Raw genomic sequence first — 22632 nt, 5'->3', positions numbered from 1 at the left:
CATCAGGGACACCCCTTGAGCCTGCCCAGGGCATGGATCCCAACCCTGGGAAGCCCTCTGTCCAGTGGAGACACCAGTCTCCCTGAGCCTAAGGAAGCCCATTGTGGAGGAAGGGCTTGGGAAGGAACCTAAGAAGAGGACAGTCCATCCTGGGTTTGAAAGGCTGTGGATGCCCGGATGGCAAGCAGGGCACTGTGCTGACCAAAGGCATGGTTGTGGAGATGTTACGAGTGGCCATCAGACTGGTCAGGTTGGGGTCCGGCTAACTCCTGCGCCTAGAGAGGTTGACGTGGCCAGACTAAGGGCAGCCAGGCCCAAAGGAGGAGGCACTCAGGAGCTCTGGGAGGGGTGCAAGCAGCAGAAGCCCAGGGAGAGCCTGGTTTGGGGTTTGTGAATCTAGCAGCAGTGAGTACAGGCTGGACTAGGGGTGAGGTGGAGGCAGGAGGCCAGGACTTGGGAGCTCCAAGGGTCCCATCTGGCCCAGGGAGGGCTGTCAGGCTCTGAACTGACCACACTCACTCTGGGCTCCTAGCTGACTCTCCCGGCACTGCCTACCCAAAGACTGGGTGCAGAGAGGAGCCCCCTAAGAGCTAGGGATGTGGAACAGTCGCAGGAGGCAGCTACAAGCTGTGTGAGCAAGGCTGTTCCCATGGACAGAGTTTTCCCAGGATGACAGGGAGTGAGCTCTGCCTCTCTGGCGTGTGCTAGCCTAGGAGGGGCAATCGCAAGGCGAATGTCACTGAAAGAACACAGGTGTCCTTAAACATGGACTATCTGGGCTTTCTAGTGCTGAAATTCTTCCCACTCCCACTGCCCACTTCCCGTGATATTGAAACACAGTTGTTGTTTCATGTTTTGGTTTCTTTATTGTTTTTCTCTCTTTTTGATAAGAATACATTCATTTATTCAAAATTATTTATTGTAGAATAAGCAGGCATTGTGCTAAGCACTGAAGAATATAACAGAAAACAAAAACAAGTCTGTACCTTAAGGAGTTTGCATGCTCACAGGGAAGACAGACATTAACAAATAATTGTTCAATTACACTGTAATTGTGACAGGTGCCATGAAGGAATTTAAAAAAAAAAAAAGGGAATATAATCAATGCCACTGAATTATACACTTAAAAATATTTCAAATGGAAAATTTTATGTTACATGTATTTTACCACAATAAAAACATTTTTTTAAAATGTTGATAATTAAAAAAACAAAAAAAGACAGAGGGAATATAACGAAGATCTGACTTGGTCTTGAGGGTTGTTGCAGGCTCTCCTGGTAAAGCAATATTTAAACTGAGACCTGAAACAGGAGTAGGAGTTGGTTAGGGGAAGAACTTTCTAGGAAATGGGTGCAGCATGTGCAAAGCCCCCAAGGTGGGATGGCACTTGTAGTGTTCAAGAAACTAAAAGGCAGTGGGAACAGGGCAGATTTGGGACTATCATGTAAAAGCCACAGGAAATCAAAGTGCTGGTGTCAAGAGCCCAAGATCAAAGGGTCAGGCACATCCGTGGAAAGCGTGAGTCTCTAGGGCAAACGAACACTGGTCCTAGACTTCTGAGTACAGATCTGGATAACTTCCGGATGCAAGTCAGCCCAAGCCAGCTCTAGTCCTTGCAGGAGCTGCAGAGATTTTAGCCAGGGGCAGCAGAGCTCAAACTGACCTGAAATCAGGATCTGGGCCCAAAGCTAAATCACTGTCTCCAGGCAAGCCCCTGAATGGCAGAGAACCAGGCAAGCAGGTTTTTTAGGTCACTAAGTCCAACCCACTGTATTACAGTATTCACATATTATCAATCTACTCTGACTTGATTACCTCCAGGGAAGGGGAACTCACTACTTACCTCTTCATCCCTGCAAAATCACAGTTTCATCTAGGGCCAGTGGTGGCAGAAAAAAAATCCTATCTCACACTGGGTCCTATAAGAGACCCCTGGATCCCAGCTCTGGCCTCCTACCCAGACAATTCTGGCTTCTTGCAAGGGAGCCTGTGAGGAACACTTTAGAACAGGGCTGGGAAGGTCCTTTGGAAACTGTAAAGGTTGTGACCATGTGAAGGCTATCTAGGGCCTAGCTCAAACTCTGGTCCCAAACAGCTGTAAAATAAGAATTTAGATGTTAGCTGGGTGTGGAGGTGCATGCATCTATAGTCCCAGCTACTCAGGAGGCTAAGGCAGGAGATCAGTCAATTAATCAGTCTTCACCCTCCTTTTCCCATAAGTAACCACTGTTCTGAACAGCCAGCGTTCCAGCTGTTCTTGAGGATGGCATGCATGGGATCACACAGAACATTACTTGTCTGACTCCTTGCACTCATCGAAATGTTTGTGAGATTGATCAGTATTGCTAAGTATCTCAGTAGTTCATTCATCTGTACGTTTAAGTAGAATTCCATTGTATGGCTATACTACAATTTTTTTATCCATTAATCTATTGATGGGCATTTGAGTTGTTTCCAGTTTTAAGATTTTGTGAATAAAGCTGCTATGAAATTCTTGTATAAGGTGTTTTTTTTTTTTTCCTTTGAGACTGAGTCTCGCTCTGTCACCCAGGCTGGGGTGCTCACTGCAAGCTCCGCCTCCCAGGTTTACGCCATTCTCCTGCCTCAGCCTCCCAAGTAGCTGGGACTACAGGCGCCCGCCACCTCGCCCGGCTAGTTTTTTGTATTTTTTAGTAGAGACGGGGTTTCACCGTGTTAGCCAGGATGGTCTCAATCTCCTGACCTCGTGATCCACCCGTCTCGGCCTCCCAAAGTGCTGGGATTACAGGCTTGAGCCACCGCGCCTGGCCTGTATAAGGTGTTTTTGTGGACATATGTTCTCATTTTCTTGGCTAAATCCCTAGGAATAGACTTACTGGGTCAGAAGATAGGTGTGTGCTTAAAGAAGCTGCCAGAAGTTTCCACATCTTTGTCAACACTGGGTATTGTTACTCTTTTTAGTTTCATTCTGGTGGGTGGATAGTGACATCTTGCTGTGGTTTTAACTTACATTTCCCTGATGGTCAGTGACATTGAGCATATTTTCATGTGCTTATTGGTTATTTCCATGTCTTCTTTTGTAAATTATCTTTTCAAATCTGTAGCTCATTTTGTAATTGGGTCCTTAATCCTTTTATTATTGATTTGTAGGCATTCTTTATATATTCTGGTTATATTTTGTCAGATACATGTATTACAAATATTTTTTCCCAGTTTGTGGCTTATCTTCATTTTCTTTTTTTTTTTTTTTTTTTTTGAGACAGAGTCTCGCTCTGTCGCCCAGGCTGGAGTGCAGTGGCCGGATCTCAGCTCACTGCAAGCTCCTCCTCTCGGGTTCACGCCATTCTCCTGCCTCAGCCTCCCCAGTAGCTGGGACTACAGGCACCCGCCACTTCGCCCGGCTAGTTTTTTGTATTTTTTAGTAGAGACGGGGTTTCACCGTGTTAGCCAGGATGGTCTCGATCTCCTGACCTCATGATCCGCCCATCTCGGCCTCCCAAAGTGCTGGGATTACAGGCTTGAGCCACCGCGCCCGGCCTTATCTTCATTTTCTAAATTGTGTGCCTTTTTTTTTTTTCTGAGACAGGGTCTCGCTCTGTTGCCCAGGCTAGAGTGCAGTGGTGTGATATTGGCTCACTGCAGCCTCCGCCTCCTGGGTTCAAGCAATTCTCGTGCCTCAGCCTTTGAGCAGCTGGTTCTAAAGGCGTGTGGCACCATGCCCAGCTAAGTTTTGTATTTTTAGTAGAGACCGGGTTTCACCATGTTGCCCAGTCTGGTCTTGAACTCCTGACCTCAAGTGATCCACCCACCTCAACCTCCCAAAGTGCTGGGATTACAGGTGTGAGCCACCACCCCCGGCCAATGGTGTGTCTTTTGATGAGCAAATTTTTTTTTTATTTAATAAAGCCCAATTTACCTAGTTTTTTTCTTCTATGGTTAGTGCTATTGTGCCCTCTCTAAGAAATCTTTGCTATTTCAAGGTCATATATACATGTGTGTGTGTATATATATATATATTTTTTTTTATTTTATTTTTTTTTATTTTTTTTTATTTTTTTTTATTTTTTGAGACGGAGTCTCGCTCTGTCACCCAGGCTGGAGTGCAGTGGCCGGATCTCAGCTCACTGCAAGCTCCACCTCCCGGGCTCACGCCATTCTCCTGCCTCAGCCTCCCGAGTAGCTGGGACTACAGGCGCCTGCCACCTCGCCCGGCTAAGTTTTTGTATTTTTAGTAGAGACGGGGTTTCACTGTGTTAGCCAGGATGGTCTCGATCTCCTGACCTCGTGATCCGCCCGTCTCGGCCTCCCAAAGTGCTGGGATTACAGGCTTGAGCCACCGCGCCCGGCCTATATTTTTTTTTTTTTTCTATGTGTTCTACTATTTCCCACATGAAATTGCTTGGCTCCTTTATCTAAAATTTACCACATTTGTGTCAGCCTATTTCTGGATTTTCTTCCATTTAGCAATTATTTCTCTATATAATACCATACTGTCTTCATTCTATAGCTTTTTAAAAGTTTTTTTTTTTTTTTTAAGAGATGGGGTCTTGCTACATTGCCCAGGCTGGCCTTGAACTCCTGGCCTGAAGTGATCTTCCCACCTTGGCCTTCCAAAGTGCTGGGATGAACAGGCCAGAGCCACTGCACCTGGCCCACTACTACAGTCTTATACTAAATCTTGAAATCAGGTAGTGTTGGTCCTCTAACTTTGTGAATTGTTTCCCCCTACAAGATTGTTTTATCTATGCTAGGTGCAGTATGCAGCCTCTAAGATATTGCTCAATGATTCTTGCCCTCTGATATTCTTGACTTTTGAATTCTTGTGTAATCATCTACCCTAGAACATGGGCTGGATCTAGTGATTCATTTCTAACATAGAATATGGCAGAAGTGGTGGGATTTCTTTTTTTTTATTTCTATGTAATTTTTATTATGACCATAAAAATAACCCTGTAGTCAATAACAATTTAATTTTACATTTTAAAAGAACTAAAAGTGTATAATTACAAAAAGTGATGGGATTTCACTTCAGAGATTAGACTACAAAAATACTGTGGCTTTCATTTTGATTGCTCTCTTTCATTTTCTTTCTTGCTCACTCTAAGACAGACTTATGTGGTAAGGACCTAAGGGAGACCTCTGGCCAACATTCAGGGAGGGATTGACAACAACCTGCAAAGAACTGAATCCTGCCAACAATCACGAGTCTGCTTTTGGAAGCTTATTCTCCTCCACTGAGCCTTCATATGAAGACTGCAGCCCTGGTTGACAGTTTGACAGTAACCCTAGGAGACACTTTGAGCCAGAGCTAGCCTATACCTAGATTCCTAACCCATAGAAATTGTGAGATAGTGTTTGTTTTTTTTAAGCCACTACATTTTGGGATATTTGTTACATAATAATAGATTCCTAATATACTAGATCCTTTGTACTTCTATGTAAAATGTAGAATCATCTTGTCAGTTTACTAAAAAAAGACTGTTTGAAATTTGACTGGGAATAAATTGACTCTATATTTCAAATTGGATGAATCATCTGATCCATGAACATGGTATGCATTTCCATTAATTTAGGTCTTTGATTTGTCTCAACCATGTTTTATACCTTTCGGTGTAGATATCTTGCACATTTTTTTCTTAAACATTTCTAGAAATTTTATGTTTTTGTTGCTATGAAAACTAATTTATTTTATTTTTAAATTTATTTTTATTTATTTATTTATTTATTTTTTGAGACAGAGTTTCACTCTTGTTGCCCAGGTTGTAGTACAATGGTGTGATCTTGGCTCACTGCAACCTCTGCCTCCTAGGTTCAAGCAATTCTCATGCCTCAGCCTCCCAAGCAGCTGAAGTTACAGGTGCCCACCAACATGCCAGGCTAATTTTTTTGTAATTTTAGTAGAGACGGGGTTTCACCATGTTGGCCAGGTTGGTCTCAAACTCCTGACTTCAGGTGATCCACCTGCCTTGGCCTCCCAAAGTGCTGGGATTACAGGTGTGTGCCACCGTGCCTAGCTAAAACTGTATTTTAAATTTAATTTTCTAGTCAGTTGCTGTTAGTATAAATATAACTGATTTTTAAATATTGACCATATATCCTGCAACCATACCAAATTTATTTATTAATTCAAACACTTTTTTTTGTAGATTCCCCTAAGACTTTTATGTTCAAAATTTTGGTATCTGTTAATAAAAAGTTTTACTTCTTCCTTTCCAGTATTTTCCCTTTTAATTCTTGCCTTATTGCATCTTTTAGGATCTCCAAATGTAATGTTGAGTAGAGACAGTAAGAGTGGAGATTCTTCTTTTATTCCCAATATATTTAGCATTTACAGTGATCACCATTCCTTTGTGTAGATTCATGTTTCCATCAGGGCCAAGTCCCTTCAGCCTGAATACATTTCTTTTTTTTCTTTAAAAAAAAAAAAAAAGGAGCAACTTAGCTGAGTGGTTCTGGCTCAGGTCTCTCATGATGTTTCAGTCCAGGTGTCAGCCAGGGTAACAGCCATCTGGAGTGGTAAGACCTGCTTTCAATCTCACTCATGAAGTTGTTGACAAACCTGTTTCTCACCGGATGTGTGAGTTTCCCACTGCACTATAACAATTACCACAAACTTGGTGGCTTAAGACAACAGATATATATATATATATATATATATTTTTTTTTTTTTTTTTTTTTTTTGAGACAGAGTCTCGCTTAGTCGCCCAGGCTGGAGTGCAGTGGCGCGATCTCGGCTCACTGCAAGCTCCGCCTCCCGGGTTCACGCCATTCTCCTGCCTCAGCCTCCCGAGTAGCTGGGACTACAGGCGCCCGCCGCCTTGCCCGGCTAATTTTTTGCATTTTTAGTAGAGACGGGGTTTCACCGTGTTAGCCAGGATGGGACAACAGATATTTATTCTTTCCCAGTTCTGGAAGACAGAAGTTCAAAATTGGTTTCAGTGGGCTAAAGTCAAGGTGTCAGGAGGACTGCTTTTCCTCCAGAGGCTCTACGGCAGAATCTGCTCCCTGCCTCTTCCAGCTCCTGGTGCTCCAGCATTCCACTCTTGTCTTGTAGTTGCATCACTCCCATCTCTGCCTCTGTGGTCACATTGTTTCTCTTCTGTGCATGTCAAATCTCTCTCTGCTCCCACTTGCAAGAATACATGTGATTGAATTTAGAGCCCAACTGGATAATACGAGGTAATCTTTCGGTCTCAAGATCCTTCATTTAATTACATCTTCAAATCTTTTCCAAGTTTTTGCCATTTAAGTTAATTTTAACAGCTTTCAACTTGCTGGGTCACATGGTAACACTATGTGGATAACTTTTGAGGGACATTTTCAATTTACCACACTGGCTGTTAGCCAGAGACCTTAGTTCTTTACCAATGGGCCTCTCCATAAGCTCTTTGAGTGTCTGTGACATGGCAGCTGGTGGCTGAGGCTAGGGACAGGTCAAAGTCTTCTTTATCACATCTGGTGCCTGAAATAGGAAGACTCATTAAACTAGGATTTGGAATAGCTGGGCCCTTCAGTGTCTCTATTTTTTTTAAAATTTATTTTAATTTTTGGTTCTGTGGTACATGCGCAGATGTGCAGGTTTGTTACATCGGTAAATGTGTGCCGTGGTGGTTTGCTGTACCTATCAAACCAATACTTAAAACCTAGGTATTAAGCCCAGCATGCATTAGCTATTTTTCCTGATGTTGTTTCTCCCCCCACCCCACCCCCTAATAGGCCCCAGTGCGTGTTGTTCCCCTCCCTACGTCCATGTGCTCTCATTGTCCAGCGCCTCTATTTCTGTGTGGTTTCTTCACATGCTTGTTCATGTAGCATCACTCCAACATCACTTGTTCAAGGTAGCCAGACTTCTGATATGGTAGATCAGGGATCCAAAAAGCATGTGCCCTGAGAGAGTCAGGTGGCAACTGCATTGCTTTTTATGACTTAGCCTTAGAAGTCATATAGGTTACTTTCCGTGCATTGTGTTAGTTAGAAGCCAGTGATAAGGCCAGCCCAGATTCTAAGAGAGGGAAATGAGATTCTACCTATTATTGGGACAAGTGTTAAATAATTTGCAGGTAAGATTTCAAGCAACCTCACCAGTTTCCTGGTGACAAATCCTCCCATCTTCTATTTAAATAAAAATGTCATTTTTTCACCTTATTTTTTGAGGATATATTTACTGGAAAAGAATTCTGGTTTGATCATTTACTTATTTTAGCACTTTAAAATACTGTTACAATATCTTTTGGTCTTCATTGTTTCTTATGAAAAGTCAGTTATCATTTGTATCAGTTTCCTTTTATGTAATGTGTCCTCCCCACTCCATCCCACCTCACCTCTGCTTTGGTTGCTTTTAAAATATTATCTTTTTTAGATTATTATTTTGAGACAGGATCTCGCTGGGTCACCCAGGCTAGAGTGCAGTGGCATAAACCTGGCTCACTGCCTGGGCTCAAGTGATCTTCCTGCCTCAGCCTCCCAAGTAACTGTGACCACAGGCACCTGCCACCATGTCTGGCTAATTTGTTTTATGATTTGTAGAGACAAGGTTTCACTATGTTTCCCAGACTGGTCTTGAACTCCTGCCCTCAAGTGATTCTCCCACTTCAGCTTCCCAAAGTGCTGGAATTACAGGTGTGAGCCACCGCATCCAGCCTAACAACCAATTTTAGAATATTTTCATTATCTTAAAAAAGGAACCCTATACCCATTAGTAGTTACTTCCTGTTTCTCCTCAATCCCCCCAGCTCTAAGAAACCACAAACCTACTACAGCTTGTCTCTATAGATTCACTTTTAAGACATTTCATTTAAGTGGACTAATACAATATATGATCTACTGTGACTGACTTCTTTCTCTTAACATAATGTTTTCAAGATTCATCCATGTCGTAGCGTGTATCAGTACTTCATTCTTTGTATGACCAAATAATATTCTATTATGTGGACATACCACATTTTGTTTACCCATTCCTCAATTGATGGACATTTGGGTTGTGTGGGTGGAAAAGAAAGAGATATCAGATTGTTACTGTGTCTATGTAGAAAAGGTAGACATAAGAAACTCCATTTTGCCCTGTGCTCACAGAAACATGTGCTGTATTGAATCAAGGTTTAAGGGATTTAAGGCTGTGCAGGATGTGACTTGTTAACAATATGTTTGCAGACAGTATGCTTGGCAAAAGTCATCGCCATTCTCCATTCTTTATTAACCAGGGACACGATGCTCTGTGGAAAACCGCAGGCACCTCTGCGCAAGAAAGCCTGGGTATTGTCCAGGGTTTCCCCCCATTGAGACAGCCTGAGATATGGCCTCGTGGGAACGGAAAGACCTAACCATCCCCCAGCCCAACACACATAAAGGGTCTGTGCTGAGGAGATAGTAGAAGAGGAAGACCTCTTGCAGTTGAGATAAGAGGAAGGCCTCTGTTTCCCGCACATCCCTGGGAACGGAATGTCTCCTGTAAAGTCGACTGTTCCTTCTATTCTGAGATAGGAGAAAACCGCCGAGTGGCTGGAGGAGAGATATGCTGGCAGCAATACTGTTCTGTTACTCTTTGCTTACACTGAGATGTTTGGGTAAAGAGAAACATAAATCTAGCCTAAGTGCACATCTGGGCACAGTACCTTCCCTCGAACTTATTTATGACTATTTATGACGCAGATTCTGTTACTCACATGTTTTCCTGCTGATCTTCTCCCCACTATCACCCTGTTCACCCCATTCTGCCGCACTCCCCTTGCCTAGATAGTGAAAATAGTAATCAATAAATACTGAGGGAACTCAGAGACCGGTGCTGGTGCAGGTCCTTGCATGCTGAGTGTACGGGTCCGCTGGGCCCACTGTTCTTTCTCTATACTTTGTCTCTGTGTCTTATTTCTTTTCTCAGTCTCTTACCCCTCCTGAGGAGAAATACTCACAGGTGTGGAGGGGCAGGCCCCCTTCAGGGTTGTTTTAATGTTTAGGCTATTATGAAAAGTGCTGCTGTGAACATTTATGTACAAGTTTTTTGGGTTTTGTTTTTGTTTCTTTTTGTTTTTTTGAGGTGGAGTCTTACTCTGTGGCCCAGGCTGTAGAGTGCAGTGGCGCGATCTCAGCTTACCACAAGCTCCGCCTCCCAGGTTCACGCCATTCTCCTGCTTCAGCCTCCCCAGTAGCTGGGACTACAGGCACCCGCCACCACGCCCCGCTAATTTTTTGTATTTTTAGTAGAGACGGGGTTTCACCGTGTTAGTCAGGATGGTCTCGATCTCCCAACTTTGTGATCCACCCGTCTCGGCCTCCCAAAGTGCTGGGATTACAGGCGTGAGCCACCGCACCGGGCTATGTACAAGTTTTTGTGTGAACATCTGTTTTCATTTCTCTTGGGTATATACAAAGGAGTGGAATTGCTGGATCATATGGTAACTCTATGCGTAACCTTTCGAGGAACTGCCAGATGGTATTCCAAAGTATCTGCATTCCCACCAGCAGTATAGGAGGGTTCTAATTTCTCCACATTCTTGCCAACACTTATTATCTTCTTATTCATAGCCATCCTACCAGGTATGAAGTGCTATCTAACTGTGATTTTGATTTGCATTTCGCGGTGGCTGATGATGTCAGGCATCTTTTAATGTGCTTGTTGTACATTTGCATATCTTCTTTGGAGAAATGTCTATTCAAATCCTTTGCTCAGTTTTAATTGGATTATTTGTCTTCTTATTGATTTGTATGACTTCTTTATATATTCTAGATATAATTTCCTTATCACATGTATGATTTGCAAATGTTTTCTCCAATTCTGTGGGTTAACTTTTCACTTTCTTGGTGATGTCCTTTGAAGCACATCAGGTTTTAATTTTGATGAAGTCTAATTATTTGTTTTGTTTGTGTGCTTTTTCACCTTATCTAAAAAAGCTCGCCTAACACAAGGTCACAAAGATTTATTAATATTTTCTTTTAATATTTTTACAGTTCTAGCATTTACGTTTACATCTTTGCTACATCTAAGTTAATTTTGTCTGTGGTATGAGGAAAGAATCGAACTTTATTTATTTATTTTTGGCATGTGTCCCAGCATTATTTGTTGAAAAGACAATTTTTTTCCCATTGGATTGTCTTGGTAGCCTTCTTGAAAATCTGTTCACTGTAAATGTGAATTGATTTCTGAATTCTTAATTCTATTTCATTCACCTATATGTCTGTCCTTATGCCAGTACCTTATTGTCTTAATTACTGTAAGTTTTCAATATGTTTTCAAATCAGGAAGTGCAAATCCTTCAACTTTGTTCTTTTTCAAGAATGTTTTGACTATTTTAGGTCTCTTGAATCTTTTGTTTGTTTTTTGAGACAGAGTCTCACTCTGTTACCCAGATTCTGGAGTGCAGTGGCGTGATCTCAGCTCACTGCAAGCTCCGCCTTCCGGGTTCACGCCATTCTCCTGCCTCAACCTTCTGAGTAGCTGGGACTACAGGCCCCCGCCACCACGCCCGGCTAATTTTTTGTATTTTTAGTAGAGACAGAGTTTCACCGTGTTAGCCAGGAATGGTCTCGATCTCCTGACCTCGTGATCCACCTGCCTTAGCTTCCCAAAGTGCTGGGATTACAGGCATCAGCCATGGCTCCCAGCCAGGTCTCTTGAATTTTTATACAAATTTTAGGACTAGCTTGTCAATTTCTGCAAAGAAGCCAGCTAGGATTTTGATAAGAATTGTGTTGACCTGTGGATAAATTTGGAGAGCATTACCGTCTTAACAATATTAAGTCTCTTGATCATGAGACATCTTTCCATTTATTTAGGTCTTCCTTAATTTCGTTCAACAATGTTTTGTGCTGTTCAAGTTAAAAACAGTTTTTTCTCTCTACCCTTTGGATTGAATAATTTCTACTATTTTGTCTTCAAGTTCACTTTTTTTTTTTTTTTTTTTTTTGAGACAAAGCCTTACTCTGTCACCCAGACTGGAATGTAGTGGCACAATCTCGGCTCACTGCAACCTCCCCTCCCAGGTTCAAGCGATTCTCCTTCCTCAGCCTCCCAAGTAGCTGGGATCACAGGTACACACCACCATGCACAATAACCAAGTAAAAATACATGCACAATAACCAAGTATCTTAGCCACTCTGCTAAGCAATTCCAGTCAATTGCTTCCTAGGAAATCCTGTGTTGCTGAGCTGTATGGAGAGGTGCCAAGGACCTCGTAGAGCTTCACCTAAATTTAGGCAGTGCATATGGTAGTGGTTAAGAAGATGCGGCTCGGTGCAGTGGCTCATGCCTGTAATCCCAGCACTTTGGGAGGCCGAGATGGGCAGATCACCTGAGGTCAGGAGTTCGAGACCAGCGTGGCCAACGTGGTGAAACCCCATCTGTACTAAAAATACAAAAATTAGCCAGTCATGATGGTGGGCACCTGTGATCCCAGCTATTTGGGAGGCTGAGGCAGGAGAATTGCTTAAACCTGGGAGGCAGAGGTTGCAGTGAGCTGAGATCACGCCACTGCACTCCAGCCTAGGCAACAGAGCGATACTCCATCTCAAAAAAAAGAAGGAGATGCAATCTGAAGTTAGATTGCCTCGATTTGAAACTCAACCATCCCCATTACTAACTGTATAACCTTTAGCAAGTTACTTCATATCTCTATGCTTCCATTTCCCCATAAAATAGGGATTATAATTCAGCACCCACTTGATAGAGATAATCAAATGAATTAATTTGTGTAAAGCAATTGGAACAGTGCCTGGCACATACTAAGTGCTCATCAAATGTTAGTTCTCACTTTTTAAAAAGTGAAATAATATTCCCCTAAAAGGCCAGGCTCCTTCTGCTCTGTGTCCCCACTGCCTGACCCCTTTGCCTGCCATGTTCAGAGCTGCCTCTTACTTATACAGGCTGTGGATGTGTTTCTTTATCTTCCTCTTTAAACCCTGGGCTCCTCCATGGCAGGGAGCAAGTCTGTGAGCCAGAACTAGCCCACTGCAGAGCACAATGCCCCCACTGGCGGAAGCCTCACCCCAGCTTCACCCCTACCCTCACCCTCACCCCCATAAAGTTCCTCTGGAGTCTGAGGAATAGGCAGGGTTCTTTCTTCTTCTCATCTCCCTGGAAGAAAGGTAGAGAATCACCTATCATGAGAGCTGGGACTTATAGGCCATCCCATCCACCCTTCCCCCATTTTACAGATGGGTTAAGTAAGGCCCTCCTAGGAGAGGAGTACCTAAAGTCACACTTGCGGTACTTCAAATAAAAATGACAAGCAATGGGGAGATGGTAATTTTCTAGTAGCCTTTGCTTTGGGCTGGAATTATGTCAGCTTTGAGCATCACACTGCCCTTCTTGTGGTGACCAAAACCACCAACTGGCCATTCTCTGTGTCTGTCATCAATACAACATATGAAAACACCTGGATTATGATTTAATATATGCACATTGTTTATATAAAACATTTTCCAAAAGGGTCTGGTGGATGAATGGTTGGATGCAGGGGTTTAGAGGACCCTGAAGTGCCTCACTCTCTATACCTCTCCATTCTTTGTCCCTATCCTGCTCCACCCCAGTCACCCAATAGGCCTGAGACTATTGGGTATGGCTGGCTTATTAGGAGCATAAACTCTGGAACCCACTTGCCCAAGTTTATATTCTGACTCTGCTAACCAAAGGACCTTGGCAATTTCCATAATTTTTCTGTATCTCAGTTTCCTCATCTGTAAATCGAGGGTGGTGATAGTACCTCATTGGGCTGTTACAAAGATTGCATGTGTAAGCTGCATGAAACATTGCCTGACACGCAGTGCTGGGTATGTGTTAGTTACTAGCTAGTACTGTGATTATTCCTGTCTGGTTTTCTTCTGCCCCCTTGGGCCTGGGAGCCTGGCAATACCCAACTTTGCAGCCTTGTCCCTACCTGATGCAGCAGGATTCCAGCCTAGAGCCCTAGATGACCAGTCACAGATAGAAAATGACAAGGCCCTTTATCTGTGACATCTGACGAAACAGAGTCCTGGAAAGAACCAGGGACTTGCCCAAGGTCACAAAACTGAAACAGAGCCTGGGCTAGAAGCCAGATGTTCTGATGTTCTGGTGCCCAGAGAACTTTGTCTTGGGTACAGCCAAGCTGCTTACCAACTCCTTTAGGGCTCTGGAGTGGAACTTGATGTCTGACACATTTATTTGTATACAGCAGACTGTGGGATTTGGCATGACAGAGTTGGACACTATGAGCACTGCCAATTGGGTAAGAGGTGAGCTGGCTGGGCTGCCCCACCCACCCAGGCAGGAGCCAAGGTGGAGCTGAGATGAGCCTTGGGGACTGAGGCCTCTCAGCAAACACACTTCCATTGGGGTCTTGGGCTGGGGGCTTCAGTCAGTCAAGGGCTCCAGGGTACCTGCTCCAAATATGTTCTTTCTGGTGGATTCAAGGGGATATATCTTAAACCACCCCTGCCCTCAACCTTTCTGAAAGATTATACGTCCCTAGCAGATCTCTGCTCGCCCAAAACCCCACCCATGTGAGCTGGAAAACCAAGACTGGGGATGGTCTACAGCCCACGTCTATCACCTTGGCCTTGACTCCTCTCCTCCGCACTAGCCTCCCACACTGTCTCCCATGAAATAATCAGACCTTTACTCCTTGCTAGCTTTCTTCCTTTAACATCATTATACCCCCTCCCCAAGCCTGGGCCCAGCAACCCTGCAAAGAATGCATCTTTGTTAATCGATCCCATCATCTCTAAATCTTTGAAGCAGGGACCATTTCCATTTTTGTCACTTTACCCCTTCGTCCCATGCAACATCTGGCACAGAAGAGGTGCTAAATCAATACTTATAGAAGGAGGGAGGATCCTCAGGGAACTGTCAGTCACTGGGGCAGGGAGAAATCAATTCCAACTTTGGGAATAAGGGCTTAATTAATATTTTTATTTCATGACAGGCCATTATGTTTTTTAAAAAAACAATATCCAGTTTCTAAATGCTAAGTGCTTTGGGAGGAGATCAGCCAGGGCAGCTCTAGGAAGAAGCATGAGGGCTGAGGTCCCTCCCAGAGGAGGTGAGGTCTGAAGAGTGTCATAGGCGGCTCTACCACAGCAGGTCAGCTACTGGGTTTTGTAAGGAGACGAAAAGAGTAGATAACACATTTCCCAAGCCTTTCTAACCTTGGAATGAGCCATGTGCTGGCGTAATAACTGTTGAGGTTTCCTTCCTTTTTTCTTTCTTTTCTTTATTTCTTTCTGTCTTTCTGTCTTTCTTTCGAGTTTCGCTCTTTTTGCCCAGGCTGGAGTGCAATGGTACAATCTCGGCTCACTGGAACCTCTGCCTCCCAGGTTCAAGCAATTTTCCTGCCTCAGCCTCCCAAGTAGCAGGGATTACAGGCATGCACCACCACGCCCAGCTAATTTTGTATTTTTAGTAAAGACAAGGTTTCACCATGTTGGCCAGGCTGGCCTCAAACTCTTGACCTCAGGTGATCTGCCCGCCTCGGCCTCCCAAAATGCTGGGATTATAAGCATGAGCCACCAAGCCCGGCCACTGTTGAGATTTTCAAACCTCATCAATTTGGACACTGTGATTCCAGAGCTAGCCGTGAAGGACATTTGAGGACATTTCTGTTGTCATTCTCTACCAACGTCAAGTATCAGTGACAACTCCATTCATTAACATCATGGCTCAGCCCTCACCAGAAGAGAGGGAGGGGGAGAAGAGAAACAAGTTCATCTTTAACTCTTCAGGACAAAGGAGAGGTCTGAATTCCTTCCTGGGATTCAGTAGGATTGGGGTTGTTAGTATAGCATGGGCTTCCAAAGTCCCGTGAGAACATAAAACAGCAAGAGAGCATTGGGGGTACAAAGTGCCTTGATGCGGGTCTATGGGAGGGCTCCCAGCAGCTTCTCAAAAGGGTTCCTAATGCATCAGAGGCTCAGGACCAGTACTTGAGTCAAACTGTCAGGGTGTCTTGAAGTGGCAACAGGCAAGAATTGCTGAGATGGAATTGAAATTTGGTGAAGGGTAGAATTCTCTTGAAGTTAGAGTGCTGGCATTGACCTACCAGTTTAGGGTAGCAATATGACAGTCATTTGCCATCTGACAGGTGGAGGACCTTGAACATCCCCTGACCCAATTGCTGCCTCTGTGCCCTGCCCCTTAGCCTTAAAATTAGGGCTGAGGCTGGGTGTGGTGACTCACGCCTGTAATCCCAGAACTTTGGGAGGCCGAGGTGGGCAGATCTCTTGAGGTCAGGAGTTCCAGACCAGCCTAGCCAACATGGCCAAAATCCCATCTCTACTAAAAATACAAAAATTAGCCAAGTGTGGTGGTGCACACCTGTAATCTCAGCTACTCAGGAGGCTGAGGCAGGAGAATCATTTAAACCTGGGAGACGGAGTCTGAAAGAAGCCGAGATTGGGTCACTGCACTCCAGCCTAGGCAACCGAGTGAGACTTTGTCTCTGATAATAATAATAATAATAATTAGGGCTTAAAATTTCCCCCTAACACTGACTAGGGCTGCCTCCATTTGTTCACCTCACCTAACCCCCCCTCATGCCAGAGGCAGTTTGGAATTTGGGAGTTGTAGCTTGCAGGTAATAATTAAAGATGAGGGAGTATGTGAGCTCCGTAAGGGGGAAAGGGGGCTGAGAGGTGGGCAGATCACCAGGGACAGCCCCCAGGAAACTCCAGGAAGCAGGAAGGTGCTGGTGGGGGCTAGCTGCTGCCACAGACTGGCTAGTCCCTATAGTGAAGGAGGAGGTGGAGGGTGAAGGGGGTATTAGAAGGCACAGGGCAAGATGCAGGGATATTTGTAACCATGGAATAGGGGCTCTCCAGAGGGAATAGGGGGAGCTGGGGTGGTTAGCTGAGTTTTATGACATGCACATACTGGGTAAACCTTGTGTACATAGCATCTTGGCTTCAGAGCTGGCCATGGAGACCCCTGTTCACAATGCTGGCTCTGCCTTTTGCTGCCTGGGCAACACTGAGCGAGTTTAGTGTTCTATCACCTCTTTTGGAAAATGTGACTATTAATAAAACCTACATTGCAGGGCCATGGAGAGAATGGGAGAAGCCAACCCAAGGCACTCAGCATAGTACATGTGCTTAGTAAAGAAAAGTAAAGAACCAAACCAAACAAAAAGACTCACTTCTCGCCCAGCCCTGGGGGACCCAGTGGCAGGAGCCATGTCTCCCAAGGCTCTGCCAAGGATGGCCGCCAAAAAACTGTGTCTCTTGCCTGCAATGGCAGGTCCTTCTCCTGCCTCCCGCCCTTCTTTCGTAAGAGCCACACAGGTGGGCAGCTGGGTCCCTTGCCATGTAGGTCAGAGGTATCTGGGGCCACACCTCGACTGCAGCCCTAAGGCAGGCTGGGGCGGGTCCCCACTCATGCCCAACCCCACTGCCTCATCACCCGGAACCTGGGGCACCCACAGCCTCTGGCTCCCATACTCAGCATGCTTTAGCTGAGGGAGCAGAAGGGATGCTGAGCCCTGTGCCTGCCAGGTGCAAGAAGGAGGAAGGTGAGCACCCTGGGGCAGCCAGACCCCCAGGCACACCCTCTACCGTGAGTCCTCTATGGGGGTCCTCAGGCTGGGAATTGGGAATTAGGAGAGAGCTGCCAGAGGCCCGATCTTTGAGGTGAGGCAGTCCATGCAGACTAAAGAGAAGCAGGCGACGCGGAGTCCGCCACAGAGGGTGATGGGGAAGCCAGCGTGAATCGCCATTGCAGACTATATTGTTGCTATTGGGAGCACCAGGCTGTTCACAGGCCTGTGTGACTAGCACTATGGGGTTTGGAGGAGGCGTTGTTCTTCTCCCTGTTTGGGGTTGTTAGGATATGGGGAACTAGTTAGGCAACACCTGCCATGGAGAACATTCTCCAGCCATTGGGGAGTCAGTTCTGCTTTGCCCACCGAGCAGAGAGAGGTGAGAACTACCAGAAGTGACAGGAAGGCTGGTGAATGGTAGCCAGAAGCCTCCGCAAAGCAGGAGTCCTGGAGATTTTAGCTATTTGTTAATTAGTTGGCCATGGGGAATGGAGACCACATCCCCAAGGCAGCCACCTGCTATAAGGTTTTCTCCTTTGAATCTGAAAGTGTGGGCTTACGAGGCCAGGCTGTAAATTACAGCCAGGTGTCCCACCCCAGGAGCAGATGAGTCATGGCCAGGAAAGAGGGCAGCTGTCCCCTCGCCTAGCCAGGCTGCCAGCAGTGACTCACGCTGTATCTCTGTTGCAGGGCGGTCCGGTGGAGCTGGGCCTCTCTGGGGCTGCTGTGGCTCTCCCGGGGGGACTCCGTGACACGTTCTCTGAGGTTCTGGCTCTCTCCTGGGCGAGCTCACAGATTGCAGCCACCCCCCAGGCACCATGCCAGAGGTGTTCCTGCTCAGGTCTGCCAGCTCCATTATGAGGACCGTGTAAGGAACAAGGAGCCCACCTTCCCCCGCCTCCCGGCCCCCAGCCAGTCTCCCAGCGAAAGTAGTTGGCACAGAACCTGGACCCCCAGACTTGGGTTTAGGGTTTTTTCATTCTGTCGGTCACCCTTTCAATCTTGCCAAGTTATCTTTTTCTTCTTGTGCCCCCAAAGGTCCATGAAAGCTCATGAGTAATAATGATGAGAGCTGACTACGTACTAAGCACTTCTTATATATCACCTTCTTGCAATAGCCACAGGATATGGGCAGAAAACCGAGGGCCAGAGAGGATCCGTGACTCGGCCACACAGCTAGTAAAGTGAGTTGTGCCCGAGTAGGCAGACGGACTGGTGAACTTTGATGCTATCCTGTTTCAAGAAAGCATTCATTGAGCACCTACTTCATACACAACAGTGGCCTGGCTGCTAAGGGCTGAGCGAGAAGAAAGGGCAACAGAAATAAATAGGAAACGGATCCTCATCCATGAAGTGTTCACATGGGAAATGAGGGCCCTCCTCAATTTATGTGTCTCACACATAGCGACAACTTGAGAAGGTTTAGGTTCAACCAATATGTGCTGAGCTCCAACAGTGAGTACTCATGGCCAGAGGACAGAGCTGAATCAGAAGTGGCCCCAGCTCTCAAGCCGTGTGTGACCGTCGAAACCCAAACCTGAGTGTCCAAGGTCCATAGGGGTGAGAGGGTGTTGGGGAAATCTTGGAGGGCTTCCTGGAAGAGGAGCTGAAGGAGGCTTGGAAGGCTCTGTGTGCAAATGGTTCCCATCCGCTCCTCTGGCAAGGTAGGAGTAAGGAGACACCAATCCACCAAGAGATGGTTAAGAGAAAGGCACAGTGCAGACGCTCCCAGGTTCTTCTGCCCCCCAACACACATCTTACATCATATTTGCTCAAACACGCCCTTTGTTTTCTTGTTCCCATGCTGCTGGGTAGGTGCTCATAAAGTGTTTTTGTTTTCTGTGAAAGAAAGGAGAGCAAGGCAATGAGCTTAAAGTGTGCTTATGTGAGCTGAGGTCAGAGAATGAATCCTTGCTCTCATCTGGGTGAAAGAGGGCCACCCTTGTAGGCTCTTCTTCCTCTTGGAAATTCAAAATGCAAACAGAAGCCAGTCAGCCTCCTCAGGCCATTCTCCCACCATTATTGTCATTCAATCATGTTAGGTGACTTTTGCCAACCTCTGGAGTACCGCCTTCCAGAAGGAGCATAATTTTCCAGAATGACAGGAATAATAGGTTAATCACCTTCGGCATGCTTATGATGATCGTGATGACAGTAATATCAACTCACCTGTAGAATCATTTATGGCCACCTGTCGTTCCTGGAATAGCAGCAAGAATTAGGAGTAGGGCCCAAAATGTTTTTGAGGAGTCAAGATAGAGTAGGGGCAGATCCCCAAACCTCAGCTTCTTTTCTTCAAGGAAAACGTGATAGGTTCCATTGTGGAACATGTCCCCCGATATAACCTACAGTTCTAACGAGCTTGGCTGTTTTCTATTCTGCTACAAAAAGAAATGGCAATGTAGGAGTGAGATGAATTGCTAGAAGCCAGCATACTGAAAGTAGCAAGAAGTGACTGGTAGTCACAGAGGAGAGGATGAAAAACTAAAAAATGGCCGAGCATGGTGGCTCGCGCCTGTAATCCCAGTATTTTAGGAAGCCAAGGCGGGAGGATTGCTTGAGCCCAGGAGTTGGAGACCAGCCTTGGCAACATAACAAGACCCTGTCTCTACAAAAAATACAAAAATTAGCCAGGTTTGGTGGTGCGGGCCTGTAGTCCCAGCTACTCAGGAAGCTGAGATGAGAGGACTGCTTGAGCCTAGGAGTTTGAGGTTGCAGTGAGTGGTGACTGTGCCCCTGCACTCCAGCCTGGGCAACAGAGCAAGACCCTGTCTGCAAAATATAAATAAATACATACATACAAAACAAAAACTGAAAGACGACCATTACCAACAACAACGAGGGTGAGACAGCAGTCACAATGAGGAGAGGCAGATGGCCTGAGCAGTTTCACTTGTTTCTGTGTGGCAGGTCAGGTCAGGAAAGCCTGTTACTGGTTATAACCCTGAGTGAGCAGGAAGTTACTGGAGGTTTAGCATATTCTATTGTGGATGACATCTCCTCAAAGGGACTACCTCTCAAGGCCCCCATTAAGGAAAAGATCAGGCTTAATTCATTTGGAAAATTAGGTTTTGACATTCTCTTAATCATGCGCCCCAAATTCTGCAAGCATAGGGCATAGAGAGTTGAATCAGTGCCTTGGGCCAGCCACAGGGATAAGCAAGATGTTCTTGTTAAACTGATACTGGCAGAGGGCCAGGGTCCACCCTCTCATTGACCATGGCTGCTGGACAAGATCAGTGTCTGAGCAACAAGAAATTTGACACTGCACTGGGTGCTGGACCTCCAGGAAAAGGCACCCACTCGCAGCAAGAAGGTGCTGCCAACAGCCTCAACCTCCCTATAAACAGAAGGTTCTAATCACAATAAGTCCGCTTGACCCTTGACTTCCTTCGGTGGCTGTCTTTTCATTTAGTCTTTGTGTAGCTATTTTAAAATCAGAACCAGTTTACACTAATTTTCTGTGGGGAGAGAAGTGCTGCTCATACCTTTTGATTAGGAGGATTTAAAAACAGGTTTGTTTGTGAGGAAGCAGTTCAGATGGTGGGACATTACAGCCAAGGACAGCCTCCTGCCTGGCTAATGTGGAGGTGGCTGCCCAGCTGGTGATCTCAGAGGCTAATTAGAGCTGCTAACTCTAACCTGGGGTGCTGTCCACCGTCTTCTGAGGACACAGGCCGAGATGGGGCAGGGACATCAACCAAGTTCACAGTCTTCCCCAGATGATCACAGTGTGGGCCCCTGAGCCTAGCAGTGTACGTGTCCCTCGTTTGCCTGAACCCAGAGCTCAGGGGCCGTTTGGTAACATTGCAGCCCAAAGTGGAGGCAGCTTCTATCTGGCTATCCCAGAGAGCTGTAACCAAGGATCCAAAGTCAGGAGGACGAGTTCTGCAGCATTCAGGCGCCTCTGTCTGCCCAGCACAGGAGACCTCGCCCCGGAAGCACGCGTTGCCATCTCTTCAGTTTTTCCACAACCTCCCTGGAGCGGGTCGCCATAGCAATGGAAGGGCTGCTCCAGCCCTGTGGCCCAGGCCTTGCTCACAAATATCCCAAGAGCGGCGCCACCTCGGTTCCCCAATCATCCCCCTTCTCCCCATTCCCCTCCCTTCCTAACCTTCTGATATCTTTCACTTTAAAACCTATCTCAGGTTCTTAAACAGACTGCTGCCAGGTGGGCCTGGGTGTGTTCACAAACTTAGTTTTGTTCGGAACCTGCAGTGCCGACAAGGAGTAAGGCTGAATGTGAGAAGCAGGTAATTGGCCCAGCTTCCTGGGAACTGGGCAGGTACAGGGCTGGCCCCACCCTGACTGACAGACAGACAGGACTCCCTGGAGCCAGGGTCCTTACCTCAGGGACACCATGACCAGCTGCACAGGTTGCATGCTGCACAACTCCAGTGGATTCTGTTTACATATTTGTTGACTGTGAAATATGTCTCTGGAGTTGTGTAATCTTGCTGCAGTCCTGAAGTGTGTACTGAAATCCATCTGCTCAGCCATGTAGGAGGTTGAGGTCTGGCCAGGTGAGCCCTGAGGAAAAATGATGCTGAAGGGCAGTCAGGCTGAAATGCTAATGAAAGCCCAGAAACCCATGAAACTCGGGCTGGCCAGAAGGGTAGACCCTTTAGCCAGGGTCACTGAGCCTGGGAGGCAAAGGGGATCTGGGTCAGGGGTGAAGGTACAAATCCCTGGGCCTCAGGTCTCCCTGGACCTGTTCCTGTCTTCTCCATGGAAGAGGGGAGGCCCTCACTGGGGGCCGGAATAGGGACCCCTGAGAGCACTATGAGCACCTGCAGCCCCACTCAGAGTTTCTGGGCATGGGTGGGGACTGGTGGGTCCAGGGAGTGACAGGTGGGGGCAGCCCCACCCCAAAAGTCTGCCCTCTCCAGGAGTGGTGTTCAGAATCCTCCAGTGCAGACCTCAGCCCCTTCCTCAACCAGATGGGGGCGCTGAGACCCCGACAGAGGCATGAACTTGCCCAGGGTCACACCAGGAAGTAGAGCACAGAAGGCCTTGAATTCCCTTTCTCCCGAGCCCTCAGAGCCTACAGGGAGGCTGGGTGGGGGCAGGGTTAGCCCCTATAACCACTGAGGTCTTGTCCCTTGACCTACTGGAGTCTCCTCTGTGGATGGCCCCAGCATTTGTGGGAGACAGAGGT

At 46.2% G+C, this 22632-nt stretch overlaps 1 protein-coding gene across 3 annotated transcripts in view; it reads left to right on the top strand.

The window, feature by feature from the left end:
- Positions 1–22632, top strand: part of ACSBG1 (acyl-CoA synthetase bubblegum family member 1) — a 66879-nt gene that overhangs the window by 5382 nt on the left and 38865 nt on the right. Inside the window, exons 1-3 of one of the 3 annotated variants that reach the window (XM_025389559.1) lie at positions 17382–17447; positions 18165–18342; positions 21623–21727. The exons of the other annotated variants lie outside the window; for them this stretch is intronic. Of the exons in view, the coding sequence (XP_025245344.1) occupies positions 18293–18342; positions 21623–21727 (155 nt within the window). The 5' untranslated portion in view covers positions 17382–17447; positions 18165–18292. Of the gene's footprint in view, positions 1–17381; positions 17448–18164; positions 18343–21622; positions 21728–22632 lie in introns of those variants that run through there. 3 annotated transcript variants of the gene reach the window in all.

Source organism: Theropithecus gelada, chromosome 7a (assembly GCF_003255815.1).
Source record: "Theropithecus gelada isolate Dixy chromosome 7a, Tgel_1.0, whole genome shotgun sequence".
Lineage (NCBI taxonomy): Eukaryota > Metazoa > Chordata > Mammalia > Primates > Cercopithecidae > Theropithecus > Theropithecus gelada.
The sequence above is the reverse complement of the archived record's forward strand: the minus strand, read 5'-3'. Positions and strand labels throughout refer to the sequence as shown.